The 15,807-nt window shown below is 36.0% G+C and overlaps 2 protein-coding genes and 1 long non-coding RNA gene across 5 annotated transcripts; 1 reads left to right on the forward strand and 2 right to left on the reverse strand.

Annotated features, from left to right (window-relative positions):
• Positions 1-386: 386 nt before the first annotated feature.
• Positions 387-4,645, forward strand: LOC114527265 (histone acetyltransferase KAT6A-like). Its single transcript, XM_028548922.1, has 8 exons — positions 387-944; positions 1,429-1,549; positions 1,795-1,913; positions 2,250-2,331; positions 2,514-2,702; positions 2,911-3,084; positions 3,274-3,422; positions 3,606-4,645. The coding sequence occupies exons 1-8, from the start codon at positions 474-476 to the stop codon at positions 3,744-3,746; spliced, it is 1,446 nt and encodes a 481-aa protein (XP_028404723.1). The 5' UTR covers positions 387-473; the 3' UTR covers positions 3,747-4,645.
• A 3,668-nt stretch (positions 4,646-8,313) lies between these two features.
• LOC114527109 lies at positions 8,314-9,234 on the reverse strand. Of its 2 annotated transcripts, XR_003687393.1 has the most exons (4): positions 9,146-9,234; positions 8,866-8,998; positions 8,488-8,624; positions 8,314-8,393 (listed from the first exon to the last, which is right to left on the reverse strand). It is a non-coding gene; the product is annotated as an uncharacterized LOC114527109 (long non-coding RNA). The 2 variants fall into 2 exon arrangements; XR_003687392.1 differs by having other exon boundaries at positions 8,866-9,234.
• Positions 9,235-12,083: 2,849 nt separating this feature from the next.
• Positions 12,084-15,775, reverse strand: LOC114527108 (mitochondrial ribosome-associated GTPase 1-like). 2 transcript variants are annotated; one of them, XM_028548713.1, is made up of 12 exons: positions 15,343-15,449; positions 15,130-15,194; positions 14,896-15,000; positions 14,609-14,692; positions 14,332-14,394; positions 14,039-14,135; positions 13,860-13,921; positions 13,678-13,717; positions 13,539-13,595; positions 13,049-13,130; positions 12,794-12,885; positions 12,084-12,513 (listed from the first exon to the last, which is right to left on the reverse strand). In XM_028548713.1, the coding sequence occupies exons 2-12, from the start codon at positions 15,181-15,183 to the stop codon at positions 12,425-12,427; spliced, it is 825 nt and encodes a 274-aa protein (XP_028404514.1). In that variant the 5' UTR covers positions 15,184-15,194; positions 15,343-15,449; the 3' UTR covers positions 12,084-12,424. The 2 variants fall into 2 exon arrangements, with proteins under 2 accessions (XP_028404514.1, XP_028404513.1); XM_028548712.1 differs by lacking the exon at positions 15,343-15,449 and adding an exon at positions 15,464-15,775 and having other exon boundaries at positions 12,085-12,513.
• Positions 15,776-15,807: the final 32 nt, after the last annotated feature.

Here is a 15,807-nt window from a genome sequence, read left to right on the forward strand (position 1 = left end):
AAATATGAGAGGCTTTCGGAACAAAAACACGAATCACAATCCTAATACGCACAATACACGTAACTTTAACTTGGTCTTACTGATTATTCCCGTGTTTTCCCGTGTGCAAATTGTGCATATAGTTCAATATAGTTCAGTGTGTTGGGGGGTCGGTCAAAGTCCACTCACTTTCGCTGCCCACTTCACTGACACTGTAAGTACAAACGATTTTAAATTTTAATCATGTCATAAATATGGATGATTCCGATTCGTAAAAAGTGTAGTAAAAAAGCGAAAAATGCGCAATAATTTTTATCTGTGCCTGCAAGGAATTTCTGCAGAAAAAAAGGAATTTTAGGGATCAAAAGAAGGATTTTTTAAATTTGGATGTGGAAACACTGCACAGCAGCACAGCTGGCTTCCTCGTTTTTAAAAAACAACCAGCAATGTTTGCCTAAAAAAAGTGTGGAAAAACATAATTTTATGTGAGAATAATGGCCAATAATCGCACAAAATATGCCAGTTGGATACACGAGTGCATAAACTTAGTTAGAATTCGAAGATCGGCGTTCTCAGACCTAGATCGCATATGTAGGATAATGCTCAAGTGTCATGGGGTCAGTCACGCTGATACTGTGAGTGATTTAGAACTAATGGTTCAAGAAGGGGTAGTAAGTCGTAGAGCTTTCAAAGGAGTGATATCTTATCGTAATGTGAGTGGACGAGGTATTAGCCATGTACCAGGACGATCATCTAGAGTGGCAAGATGGATTCATGAAGCTTTAAAAGAGTTGGATTCAGGACAGGGAGTATGTATGCTGGATATTGAGAAGTGGGTCATGACAAGTCACCCGTATTATCACAATTTAAAGGGGAAGATTAAAGGGGCCCTTAAAGAAGACCTGGAATTAGGCAAGATTTGGCAGATTACTGAAGGAAAATATCGGCTTTTGGAGACTGCTGAGGTTTGTTCTTCTAATTGTTCATAAATTATAGTACAGCACATGGCCAACGATCAAATTTAAACACCTTATTTACCCCTATTTGCTACTAATTATATTGATGATAAGAAAATCAGTTCATGGCAAAATAAATGAATACTTTTTGCTTTCTAAAGATTTTCAATTATATTTTTGTGTAGCTGCTTCATTTTTGCTGAAATTTTTCTAGGAAACTGATCTAGTGATCACATGCAAACTCATGATGCTCTTGCATTTTGATCATTACAAAATGTACAAAGAATCATAACAGCACAATAATACAACACATCTTCCTAAAAAGTCATTTTATAATATGAAGCTATCTTAGTTTTTCGTTAATTTCTATTTTGGAAATGTTCATAGAATATTGTACGTACGGCATATGGCAAAGACATTGTATTTTATTATGTGTAATTGCTAGCCCAGCAGTAATCTTTTGTTGGTAAATATCTATATATATTTTTTAAAGAGTCCTGAGAGAAAAATTCCTGATAGAAGCTTGGTCTGTGACTTTTGTCTACAAACTGCTGATAGCAACAGGAAGGGTGAACCTGAGGATTTGTTGATATGCAGGGATTGTGGAAACAGAGGTATGTAATATGTAACAAACAAGTTACATCACCTTTCACATGACATTCCCCCTTTTTTATATCTAAAGAAGTTGAAATTTATGCCTGTTTCACATGAACAAAAATCCTTAAAGAAATAATTCTATACCAAGGTTACATGATATGTATGGTGTATTAGAATTGGGTGAATGGCAATGCTTACATGCACATTTAGATTGTATTTTATGGAGGTTTATTTCAATCCCATTTTTTCTCATTGACTTTAGCACACCCATCCTGCATGGATTATTCCATAGAGTTGACAGCTAGGATAAGAGCTGATGGTGGATCTTGGCAATGTATTGATTGTAAAGCATGTGTCATGTGTCAAGACTCAGGAGACCCTGTGAGTCATCAAAATATATTTATATGCTCCAACTGTTCTTCATTGCAGACAATTTTCACTTTTTATACATATATTTGGTGTTGTCATGATGGTTCCCATATGATGCTGCACAGCCATCGTAGATAATCTAGTAAATTGAACTTTACAGATGTTTTCTTTTGACAAAAAGTATTTTGTGAACTTTGTTTAGATTTGGATTTTGAACAATCTGTAAACAAACTTTCTAAACAGATTGTGATTTTTTTATAAGCATTTAAACTTTGTTAAAACTTGTTTGTTTGTTTTCAGAGGATTATAAAATCATCTGTAAAACAACATTTTATCTGTACTTTTTAGAGCAGTCTTCTATTTTGTGATGCATGTGACAAAGGCTATCATATGCAATGTCATACTCCAAAGTTACAATCAATGCCAACAGGTATACAGTAATTTACTTAAACCTTAAGTGTAGTATAATTTTTCATTCACATATTATGGTTTCCCAAAAGACAAAGTATTTCTCTTAGTATGAATTGACACAGATAATCTCATTTAATCCACATCGAAGGTTGTCTGAAACCAATGATAAAAAGCATCCAATGACCAGTATGTTTTGCTTAGGAAAATGGGCTTGTTTCAATTGTGTAAGTACACTATCCCCAGAGGAAGTAATGGCAAGTATTCAAGCACCATCAACTTTCATTCCTTCAAAAATAACCTCTGCCTGTAATGATGAAGAGCCAATGGATATGGTAGCTTTGAGCAGTGATGAAATTTTACCAGAGCCACCCACAGAGATTGTTGGCACAGGTAATTAATATTGCAAACCAAGCTATGATAATTTACAGAGATATTCAATCTACTATATTAGGAAATAAATGAATTATTATTGATTTAGATTGCAGATTTAGATTTGAAAGAGTGTATATTTTTTCTTAATGTGATAATTATTATAATAACTGTGTATCTGAGAACAAACTAAAGAGAACTATATTTATGTATTTCGTTTTTCTTCCAGAACCAGAGCCTGTTGAAATTCCACTTTCCACTTTTCCGCTCTCGTGTGAAATTCTTGATCCTATGACGATCATCGAGGATGTTCAACTTCAAATACCTGCAAACACATCCACAAATAACTCACCTGTGAAAAGTGATGTTGAGCAATCAAATATTGTTTCTAGTACTGCTTCAGGTTTGATATGAAACATGTCACAGACTGCCAACATGTACTGCATGATCAAATGTTGTTGTCATTGAAATTCTAAAAAAGCACTTGGAAATTGCATTTAGGCTTAATATATGACACGATAAAAAAGGTTTTCTATACTTCAATGTGTGAAAGGTTCTACATACAAAGACAGGTTTCAATTGTTCTTATTAGGAGAAGATGCCAAGACCGATGTTCCTACACCCGCACCAGAGCCAGTTTATAACAGACCGAAGAGTGCATTTAACTGGAACAAGACCGATGTTTTTGAATATATTAAATCACTCGGTTTTCCTAAAGAAGCAGCTGTATTTGAAGAACAGGTAAGAACGAATACCGTTCTCGTGTAATACGCTAAATACAGTGCTTATTGTTTTACGATCATGGTGCTCGTTTTTATATGTTTCTGCGTATATATTATATATATATATATATATATATATATATATATATATATATATATATATGTATGTATATATATATATTTATAAAATAATTTTTTCCAGGAAATTGATGGTCCTTCTTTGATGCTTATGTCACGAACAGACCTTGTAACCTCCTTGCAATTCAAACTAGGTCCAGCGCTGAAAATATATGCTAACATTGCCAAGTTACAGATTCAAACCATACCCTCTGGCTCCGCGTAAAACAGCTCCGGTATATATTTTGAACTCTTCTATATCATAGAATACAGTTGCACACAAATGGTGCATACATTTGTACATCCCATAGTAATAGATCGAACGACATACTGTATGTCAGATATTGATAAATTTTGACCAGGCCGTGTAAATTACATATTTAAGTATTCGACATTTTTCTGATCGGGAAAATTCATTATACAGTTTTGCTGTCGGAATACATGCATTTACGGGTATTTTCGGGAAGGATTTTATTAGTACCATATAGATGTATCTAAAATAATGTTTAATTACGCTCTGTTGCAGTTCACCAGCTCATCTCTAGTGACTGCACATGAGTCAAAAGGTGCGATGTATAGACTTTACCCAAATCATTTTAAGGTGTTTTAGCAGTTTGAATGAAAGCTGCGTTATAAATGCTGGGTCAGAGTCGACTCGCGCTTTTCCCTCATCCTAAACACTAACCTGTCCAATTGTAGATCAATCTCCAAATACCTTTATAGATGATATGTCTGAGCTTTATTTGCCATTCGGTACAGCTTGAAAAGCACATTCCTTGTCAGACTGTTTCATAGCCGTATGTCGTATAGGCCATCTGAACTATACTATATAGCTACTATATAGTCTATAGGAGAATGTTTGCTGTACGTATTAAATTGTTTTGTGGTACAGTATAATTGTAATGCATTACAAATTTATTGCAAGATGTACATGCATGCGTGATAATGTAGACTTGTAGTATATACAGCCTTATAGGTCGTCCATTTTAGTCTGATTTTGTTTACTGCATGCATAGTCGTATATCTTTAATCTTTGGCAGTTTTGCATGATTGTATATATATATGCATGTGCAAAAAAACATTTGTATCTTTCTTAGAAGAAATATAATCATCTCTGATCTCTCACAATTACGGTAAAATATATTGTTACATCCAGTAGGTGGACTTGACTGTACGGTGTGTACTGCTGCTGTATGCGAGAGTTTGTTTCTTCTGCTTTCCAACTACTCTGAAGTTACCTTGGAAACATAATATTAAAGTTCATCATTCAAACACACATGTTGCTCTATTTTTCAAACATGCATACAATCATTACAATGTAATGTGCTGCACTCTGTGGTACACCACAAGTATACAACTCAATTTTTTTCTAGCGTTTAGAGTGTCTGCAGACAGCAGTTGCCTGGAAACTGACGTAAATATACCCACCTGTTGCATTGTTTGGGTTCGGAACGGCAGCCGTGTACTCGAAACCTGAAATGCTTTATTCAGTTTATTGTCGCCAAAACCAGATATAATAGTTAATAGACATGCACCATACGTTTCGGTAATGTGTGCATTTTTCGTATTACGATCTGTGAAGTTAAGGCTCCAGATTTGACCTGATGTACTCAGATGAGATCATTGGATGTGATGGAAAGATGACTAGTTTTTATACATTTATACTGATAAAACTAGCTTTAATAAGTCAATGATTATAAGGGGTCTATCATTGAGGTTGAACGTAGATAAATTTATGCTATGTAAGTATGCAAATTTTTCGCCTGAAAAAAATTATTCATGTATATTATATGCAAATACTCCATGCGGTTTCTGGTTTGGCTTGCTTCAGCAGGTTTCAAACTCGATCCAAGGACGCGCTTTGCATGCATTTATGACGTGTGGTGCAACCCCGAATTGCATTCTTTCTACCGGTCACTCGGAAAAGAAGGTTCTTATAATCGATCGTTCGTTAATTTGTAAAAGCTAGCTGTTTTAACTCTCATATTTATGGAAAGCCATAGCTGTCTTAAGTGATCAATCGTCATTTCAATCGGTGCTTCTAACATTATACGCAGTGCTTCTATCATTATATGCGGTGCTTCTAGCATTATATGCGGTGCTTCTAACATTATATGCGGTGCTTCTAACATTATATGTGGTGCTTCTAACATTATATGCGGTGCTTCTAACATTATATTCTGTGCTTGAAACGTTATACGCGGTGCTTCGAACATTATACCCGGTGCTTCGAGCATTATATGTGGTGCTTCGAACATTATGTGCGGTGCTTCGAACATTATGTGCGGTGCTTTGAACATTATATGCGGTGTTTCGGACATTATACGTGGTGCTTCGAACATATGCGGTGCTTCGAACATTATACGCGGTGCTTTTGCATCATTATGTGGTAGTGAGCCAGTATGTTTGGGTAGCGGTTAATATTTTGTCCAGGCAATTACTTCATTTAACTTATTCTCATTCAATCGCGAGTTACAAAATGGCGTCCGAAATGGGTTCTATTTTACGCAAGCTAAAACTGGATTATTTTATAGAAAAATTCAATAGTGAGAAAATAACGCCTGATTTGATTGGAAAGCTTTCTTTAAATGATTTTAAAGAGTTGGGAGTGCAAAATCGCAATGATATAATGACATTACGAATGGAATGTTCCAAGTACGGGTCGAATAAACCACCCAGATATAGGCGAAACGAATGTGGCGCGCCTGTGTTTGAAATCCCAAGGTCTGTTTTGGAGTGTTACCTTGAGCAAAATCTAACCATAGAGGATATCTCTAAAATTCTATCAGTCTCAGAGAGCACCATTTATCGTCGAATGAGACAGTATGGTCTGAGTAAGATGGAGTTTTCGAGTATTTCAGCAGACGAATTGGATCGAGTTGTTAGAGAAATTACCAAGGAATTCCCTCACTCTGGCGAGGGGTTAATAAAGCAGATGCTGCTCGGAAAAAACATCAAGGTTCAACGCTGGCGGTTACGTGAAAGCCTACATAGAGTTGACAGCGAAGGTATTGCCAAAAGAAAGAGAGGGCGTTTGCAGAGAAGGGTTTATAATGTACAAGGACCAAACCACCTATGGCATATAGACACCAATCACAAACTAATCCGGTGGAACCTCGTTATTATAGGTGGTATTGATGGCTTCAGTCGATTGCCAGTCATGTTAAAATGCACTGACAATAACAAGGCAGACACTGTTTTGTCATGTTTTGTGGATGCTGTCAATGAGTTTGGCCTACCAAACAGAGTTCGCACTGACAAGGGTCTGGAAAATGTTGGTATAGCTGAATTCATGATCCGAAACCGTGGAGCAAATCGTGGAAGTGTGATAGCTGGTAAGAGCACGCACAATCAGAGAATTGAGCGCTTATGGAGAGATGTTTACGAGGGTGTTTTAAGCTTTTTCTACCAACTTTTCTATTTCATGGAGGAAGAAGGTATACTCGACATACTGAATGAGTCACACCTGATGGCACTTCATTTTGTTTATGTGCCACTTGTTAACAAGAAGTTAAACCTTTGGCAATCAGCTTGGGCTCACCATCGAATGCGCACAACAAGGTCGACACCTGCACAACTTTGGTTAACTGGCCAAATCAACAACCCTATGGGGCTTGACGCCACTCCTACCCCAATGCAAGATGATGATAATGATATTGACAATGACCTTGAGGATGGGAATGAGGAGCAATTGCAGGGAGATCGGCCTATATTTCTTCCACTGTTGACTGGACTGCCAGATGCATGTCTGAATGAACTGAACTCCCAAACCTGGTCAGCAGCAAATCATGGCATCGATGGCTATGTCCAAGTGTTGAATATTATAAGAAGACATGATGTCTAACCAAATGCAAGAAAGAATTGTAGTGAAACTTAGTTCATTATGTGTCACTAAACAGGGTATTGGGAAAGGGAGAGATGCCTGGGTATCCATTATGTTGGGTAAACATTATGTTGGGTAAACATTATGTTGTGTGTCTAAAAGTTCAATTCATAAATGCCTTATAGATTTAGATACATTGTTGTGCTGTATTATAATTTCAAAGAGCTATTAATGCTATTCCATGTATTCTTCTCTAGACACAGTGTATCTCACTTAAACAAATAAACAGTATGAATAACAGTAAAGTCAAGAACAAAGACAATATTATGAAACATTTTTGAAAACAATTAGTTAGAGCGGCTGACTTTTGACTTTTTCACTTATACAGATGTTCACTGCAGTGTCTCTCAAGTTTAGGCATTACCAAAGTAGGCATTTGCAATGCAAAATCGAAGAGGTTAAAGAGTCGGTCAGGTTCTGGCAAAGGAATAAGGGATGTTGCATGAGGTATAACCAAAGAACATATGCAGGTATTTGCAGTGGGGACAAACTTGCCAATACTCTCTACTTCTGCAAAGGTGATGCTTGGTTTAACTGTAAAGCCTAGTATAGGCTCTTCGTCAGCACATGTCGCAAACATGAGAATATGGGCCAAGCTGATCACACCCCTCCTTCCACCTAGAATTAGAAATAAAGAAATCATAAATTTGATAATCAATACTACCATAACAGGTTTGTCAGCTATTGTCTAATTTCTATACATTCTTATAATCCAATTATCCAGACCACTTTTTAATTAAACAAATATCATCAATATTTTGTGTGTGATTCAGGCCATGCTTATAAGAAACCAAACATTACTGTATTCACTTACCAGCAACCAATCTTATATACTTCATAAATTGTGCATACACTTCATTCTCAAATCGTCTTCGATTAGAACCTTGCTCACTAAATCTCGGATTCAATTAAACTGACCAAACTTCTGACTGTCAAAGTGTATGGTGGACGCTTGAATATTTCCAAAAATGTCGGTAGTAGACACCCAAGCTATAAGACACATATAAGTATTATAAACATTATTTACTAAACAATCAAAATAGTGGAGGTAAATATATTAATTCACAAAAATAGGATAACTCACCTGGTAGATTCCAACTTTCTTAAAACCTTCTTGCAGTTCAGCAATACATGCTTCAGATGATGTTTCAGAAAAAACTTTTTTTACAATGTCTTCACCAAGGAAAACTGGAATTTTTCCATTTTGAATTATACTCAATCCTATTGAGAAGACAAGCTTTCATTGCAATACCATAAACCCTGCAGCCATTCAAGTCTTGGGATCAGTGGCAAGGGGTGGGACATTTGTCTCCCTTTCTTATTTTATTGTCTTCCCCCTAGTTTGCTCCCCCAGAAGATGTAAAGATGTAAAGAATCAGTTAACTAGTTCACTGCCAAAGGTCCTTGTAATATGTAATTGAATCAAAATATAAAATTTGATAGTTTGTGGTATGTAACTCACCTAATATTATTCCAATGATTGTATATGTTTCCCTCAACAATTCTCTTAGGCCGTTGTCAAAGTAAGTCTCTTTAATTTCACCTAGGATCAATCTAAAGAATTCTTTTCGTGGTCCTCCATAATCTTCAGCCACCTAGTTTTGGATAGCATATTGAAATGTAATATAAACAAATAGTCACATACAACACAAAACAGTATTTAATAAGACATAATCAATAGTGTCAAACCGGTGGTGTGGAAGGGATGCTTAACATTTTGTTATTAATGCTTTGTTACATACCTCGCCGTAAAATTGAACTTGCAATGTTCTTCTGTATTCACCAAGGAATGCGATCTCTTCAAAGCTTGTCTGGATGAGATTATTCCGATCAACATGGGTGTCTGAAGTAATTTTGTTTGTCACTGTCTGTTCGTCATCTTCTAAGTCCAACTTGATTTTTTTCAAGCCCAGACCAGCTTTAAACAAAACTTGCTTCTCCATTGCTGACGGTGTTTTTGACGCTGTAGAATCAGCCATACAGAAAAACGTTGGCGTCCATGGATGGCTCTTTACCGCTCTTTTGCTTGCTCCACTGGTGGTACTTCTGGCCGCAGCACGTGCACTATTACGGTTGTTATGCCTTCGGGGATGAAAAATTGATAGACGTTCTTCGCGAGCTGCTGAAGTTTGGCTTGTCGAAGCAGAGTTTTCGTCTACTTTACTCTTACACGCATCTCGAAGACGAATGCGATCGCCAATAGTACTCACTCCGAGACGAACTAATTCCTGATCGGAGGCGGCCAACGTAGCTTGTGCGTCCATTCTTTGCGCTTGAAAACGACCAAGAATAGTTTCCATACCTAATGACCGAAGTATCTCTTCCATCATATAAGATTAAAGCACAATTACGCTACTAAAAAATAAGTAATTTGTAAAATGAAGGTTTTTATCGCACCGTATGTAAATTCGGGTCGGAACAGTGAACTATGAGTCGGAAAGGACATGTGAGCTAAGCATTGATATATTTTAGAAGACATGAAGTATAGTGGATTTCGTTTTAACACCGCTACCCAAACATACTGGCTCACTACCACATAATGATGCAAAAGCACCGCATATAATGTTCGAAGCACCTCATATAATGTTCGAAGCACAGCATATGTTCGAAGCACCACGTATAATGTCCGAAACACCGCATATAATGTTCAAAGCACCGCACATAATGTTCGAAGCACCGCACATAATGTTCGAAGCACCGCATATAATGCTCGAAGCACCGGGTATAATGTTAGAAGCACCGCGTATGACGTTTCAAGCACAGAATATAATGTTAGAAGCACCACATATAATGTTAGAAGCACCGCATATAATGTTAGAAGCACCGCATATAATGTTAGAAGCACCGCATATAATGTTAGAAGCACCGCATATAATGCTAGAAGCACTGCGTATAATGTTAGAAGCACCGATTGAAATGACGATTGACCACTTAAGACAGCTATGGCTTTCCATACATATTGGTCTCAATCCTATTATGATCAACACTTTTGATGGTTTATTGGTGGTAGATGTTTATGGCTACAAATTTGACGCCTTCTGTTCAGCTGGAAACCGACTGAGGCAAGTTGTATTCGACGAAGGAAGTTAAGAAAGGCGAACTTTTTTTATATATATATTGCTATTTTGTCGTTGTAATCGTGAAAAGAAAGCTTAGAAAGAACATTAGCTTTACATTGGGTAGTATTAGAATGAGAAACGAGAGTTCTTCAATGAAATTTAACGCGTTAAAGATGGCCAGATCTTCAAACGAAGGCAACGCAAAGACGACACATGTGAGTGACACGGCTGTTGGTCCACTCGGCATAATCGATGAGATTAATTTCACCATCGTGAAAGCCAAACACAATAAAGCGTATGTAGAGAAATTTTCTAGCATCACAAAGCGTCTCAGCAAAGTTTTAAACGGGGCCGACTCGGCGTTCATTCGTCAATCGGAATTCTACAGTGATTTGAAAGAAACACTTCAAAAAATCAGACATCACATTGCGGAAAGAGCATCTCAATCAAAATTCATAAAGAAATTACTAATGGGGAAGGACCAGAAGATGTATGACGAAATTGAATGCCATGTTGATCAGCTTATTACAAGAATCGTCTTTGCCTTTGCTCAAAGAGTACAAGTACATAAATCTGAATAGTAATTACTGGATTGAGAAAAAACAGGAAAGAGTGACAAACTGATAGAAATAGATAGTATCTAGAATGAACAGTACATATAATTAAATGTAGATTTTGAAAAGCAAAACTTCACCAATTCTTGGCCACCATACGAATATAGTAGAAAATAGAAACATCACCCTCCAGAAACAGCAACCTTACATAAATTGGTCTGGGCATGTTTGGTAGAACTGAATCTTATAAAATCTTACAGAGTCCTTGTCTTTTTGTTTAATGAACCAATGTGTACCATTACAAATCTAAATATTTGCCCTAAGGTTGTAGCGAAACATTGCTTTACAATATTTAGGAATGCCGAAGAGACTTTTATGATTAATTTGAAGATTGATTTATTTCATTATCAACTATAAGTCCTAGGATGGGAAATTTGAATAATCAGAAGTTTTGAGGATGAGGTGTGTGTCAGTCACATTACTTTATAATAGGAGATTGATGTTTCTATTCATAGATCTGTACTGATTATCAGGCTTGATGTAATTTTTGAGTAATGATTAGATTATTTAGTTTTCAGGTGTTTTTGGAAAAAATATTGAGCTTATCTGAATTTGTATAAGGGATTAATCTTAGTTTTGCTATCTTGTGTATTTTAATGTGCCTGGGAATAGAAATGTGTTTAAGAAGACAAATGTTTTGGGGTTTTTTTGTGCTGGTTATTTAAATATGCTACTTAATACCAAACTTACTTTGTAATTCAACAACAGTTTTAGGGCCACATGTGGCAGGGTTAACTAGCTTTCATTATATGGAACTTAACAAAGATAGTATGGTTGATGCACATACTTAATAATCAAAGAAACGATTTTAGTGCGAAGCTGCTCAACCCGTGCAGCTAATCAGCACAATTATCACAACGACATAGTACCCTGAGTCTGTGTAGCTGCGTGTGGATTGTGCTATCTATATGCGGCACACGTATTCCTCTCAATCAGATCTATCAGACGAAAAATAGTTAAATTGTCGTACGGTTAAAAGTACCAAAATTCAGTTCGTACTGCAAAAGTCTGCAATAAGTTTCCCGACATTGGAACAACTACAGAACACAAAAGATATAACACCATCTTAATACGTAATTTGTAGGTCAATTTTTTTTTCAATATTACAAATAAAATTAGCACCCTAATATAGCTGTCTCAGTTGCAAACTTTGCTACTATGACGGTGCACGAGTTGGACGATAAAGTTCACTATGTCTTTGGAGAATTTTCATTGACGCAGAATCAATTCACAGCATGCATGGTATTGATGTAAGAATTGTGAATTGCATTGAATAGCCATATCGACGTTTTTCGACCATTAGTTGTATGAAAAACGTGTGCTATATGGTCCCCGTATAGGGCCCAACTCAAGGATCAAGATAAAATGTTCCTAATTTGCCTTTTCGGTACATTGAGATAAAGTTGACAGCGGCAGCATTATAATCAGGCAAACCACCTGGAACAATACAATTTAGAATACTGTGAAAATTCAGCTACATATTTTAAAAATATGGAGACGTGGATTTTTCCTTTTTGAAAAAAAAACTTAGTAGCGAATAAGAAACTAAAGCCCGAAAGTGATAGGAGTATATATAGCTACTTTTTAGAGAGATGGGTTAAGGCCGATTTCTAAGCTTAACAACTTCTATATACAAATATCACAAAAGTTACGGAACTTAAAATTTCTTAGAAATTACAAATTTTGAAAATTTTGCTTTGAATATACTTTGACGTACCCCCAGTTCGGTACTTCATCTTGCACGCGATATAACGTAGAACTATATCCACATCGTCGCACGGGTCTGGCAGATCATAAAGATCTACATAACTGAAGAAATATAATGGTAGATGAATAATCGTAAGAATTGCTCTTAATACGGTAATAGTCGGCACATCTTAACCTCAACTCATTTTTCATTTGCCAAGCAAGTTTTCCTTGTGGAAGTGTGAATGTGATTAATCGGCAAAAGGTTTATTCTAAACGCGCTCACCTGAACTGATTGTATTTATTTAAGGTGAATAAAAGGTAATCAGCAATAACATGTTGACCAATCATGTGATCTGGAAAACAACCTGTAGGATAAGTGGGAACGTAGTTAATAAAATCATAGACATTGTATGATCTTATTTATAATTTACAAACTTGTGCACAGTGTCAGTGAGGACGTTATCTCGTTGGGTGACTGCTATGCTGTGGAATAACATTAGGTAAATTTTGGAAGATTTGTGCAGTAGTCTTCTCAAAAGTCAAATCATAGCTTATTCAGTATGAACGCCTTTATCCACGAATTTTCAGACCACTATATGTTTCAGTCGTGATTCACCTATTCTGAGAATTAACGAGAATTCAGAGACGTGACGGATTAAAATCAGCTAAGGGTTTCTTTATAACATAAAATTTCATCAACTCTGATACACCTTAGGTCTTAAGGCTATTTTGCAACTCGTTTTTAACATATGCATATTTCAAACGTGACGTACCAATAAGAGCCAATTTCATTCCCGTCTCAAACGTGTCGATTTGATGAGATGTAATGCCTGCAATAGACGCGTTTAAAGTTGACATTATTTTGGTAAAATGGTAGTATACTGGAACTCTTAGCAACCACATCAAACATACCTGGTGAATCTAGTGCATACATTTTTGGTTCGTCACAAATCTGAATAATTAAATCACAATTGAATGCTGAATTAAGTGAATTTTGAATCTAAATTTGTTCGATCTCAGTTAAGTCACAGTATAAACGCCAGTTTTATACCTGTTAGCAGTAACAGTGTTTGGCTGAAGTTATACACATATACCTGAATTTTTTGCATAACAGATCTAGTCATACCAGGATCACCGCCTACTCTCGTGGCTTTTCCTAAAATTAAGAGATTGATTTTTTAGTTCCCATCCATTTTGAAATTCTGATTTACTAACAGTCTTTCGATTTTCTTTTATCAATTACACAAACACAAATGATTTTACGTTTTTATACCTTTTCTTAGGTAAGTTCTTCGAATTGCGTTTATTAATGAAGATTTTCCGACGTTTGGCAAACCGCACACTAGCAAATGATAAGCCTGGTCCGGATTCTAAAACGAGATCAGTGGGAAACCTGATTTATCTGGCTGGGGCTGGATGCGGAGCAGTAATAGAATAACTAGCGCTTTTTAACTGTTTCACATGCGCATTCTTACATATTTCTTTTGTTGCACTTTACTTCTGTATTCAGGGATGATAGGGGTGCATTTTATAATATTGATATAGTATTGGAACAGTAATACGAACCCTGCGTCTAAAAACGCCTTCATATTCAGCAATCTGAATTGAGTCAAGAACCTGCTGGACTATCTAAAATAGCGAAATATAATTTTGAGTTTTCAGTCAAACAATTTTAGCATGAAAGTTTCATACTAAAATATGTGACGATGAATATATAAAACGATTTTCATTGCCTTTTGACGTTGTTATCATTTTTGACTGGTAGTAGTTATATCTTTAGTAGAATAACTGATTTTAAAATTGAACAATTTTTTTTTTCGTGAGTTGCCAGGTTTGCTGTCACCTTTTTAATAGGCTTCTGTTTAACGTCTTTGCTGTTCAAAAATACTGGTCTAATTCCTTTTCTTTCCAAAGACTTGGAAATACTCTAAGAATATTAAAATTCAAAACATCAGATGTTGCAAGAGTACCTAGAATTACTGAGCTAACATTGTAATTTGTAAAGAGAAATAAGTGTCTCATTCTTTAGAGTTTTGAGCTGTGGTTTTGACACAACTTTGTTTACATAAATATAAACATAAAATAGAAATTTATGTTTACAAAGATCAATGAGTTTTTTTGGCACATTACCCCTCTTCTTGCTCCTTCACCCAAATCTGCTTTATTTAAAACAAGAATATGAGGTCGGCCTCCAAAATTCTTCACAAATTTTTCATTCCTCCCACTATATGGCAACTGCATTCATTGACAAAATAATTTGGAAAAATGTCAGTTTATCAATATCTGTGTTGTTTCCTTAAAACATCCTGTATATCTTTCTTTCATAAAATTAAAGTGTAATAGCAATTGGCATCTGACACATACTCTAGCATCATGCACTTCAAGAACACAGTCGCACTTTGCCATTTTTGCTTCCATTATACGTAACCCTAAAGGTAGAGATTTACCTGTTAAATATATTATTGATAGAAAACTTTGGTATTATCATTTAACTAACTACCGGTACATTATCAACTCACATACTAATATTTCTAGTTTAACTCTAGCTTTAGCCAATTGAATAATTTGGAGATTCACCTTCTCTGACCACACCTCATACAGTGGGGCTACTTGATAGGTGGGACACTGGATAGGTACAAGGATTACAACAAGCATAATGGTTTGGACGTTTATTTTTTAGCCTTTTCAGGCAACAAACCTTTCGCCATGTGCCCAGGATACCACTTAATGAAAGCACTTGGATGAAAATCAAGTGGAAATTTAAAAGCAACACGAAAGTTCCCACTAGCCAGCCAAACCTCACTTCTATTCAAGTATGGCCTCACTGCCATGTTTTTCATAAAACCACTTCATTCATCTTGGTGAAAATTATAAACTATCCAAGTTGAGGAAGATTCGTCAACAAAAGCATCTTTGGTATTGCCTCTAAACTCTTGAAATCCTGTGATATTTTACATATTACAAAATAGTGGTAAAAATTTCAGGTAGTGTCACTATATGAAAGCATTTAGAAAATATATATAGGTCAGTGTCAAGATCGGG

This window comes from Dendronephthya gigantea, unplaced genomic scaffold (assembly GCF_004324835.1).
Source record: "Dendronephthya gigantea isolate DGI-Jeju-01 unplaced genomic scaffold, DenGig_1.0 000043F, whole genome shotgun sequence".
NCBI classification, from domain to species: domain Eukaryota; kingdom Metazoa; phylum Cnidaria; class Anthozoa; order Malacalcyonacea; family Nephtheidae; genus Dendronephthya; species Dendronephthya gigantea.

Coding starts and splice junctions, on each gene's coding strand:
- LOC114527108 (XM_028548712.1), bottom strand. CDS start 15,605: ATGAAAAACATGGCAGTGAGGCCATACTTGAATAGAAGTGAGGTTTGG. Junction 14,136..14,331: donor AAGGCGTTTTTAGACGCAGG/GTTCGTATTACT, acceptor ATCTCGTTTTAG/AATCCGGACCAGGCTTATCA. Junction 13,131..13,538: donor AATGAAATTGGCTCTTATTG/GTACGTCACGTT, acceptor CTTATCCTACAG/GTTGTTTTCCAGATCACATG.
- LOC114527265 (XM_028548922.1), top strand. CDS start 474: ATGGCCAATAATCGCACAAAATATGCCAGTTGGATACACGAGTGCATA. Junction 1,914..2,249: donor GTCAAGACTCAGGAGACCCT/GTGAGTCATCAA, acceptor TGTACTTTTTAG/AGCAGTCTTCTATTTTGTGA. Junction 2,332..2,513: donor GTTACAATCAATGCCAACAG/GTATACAGTAAT, acceptor TGTTTTGCTTAG/GAAAATGGGCTTGTTTCAAT.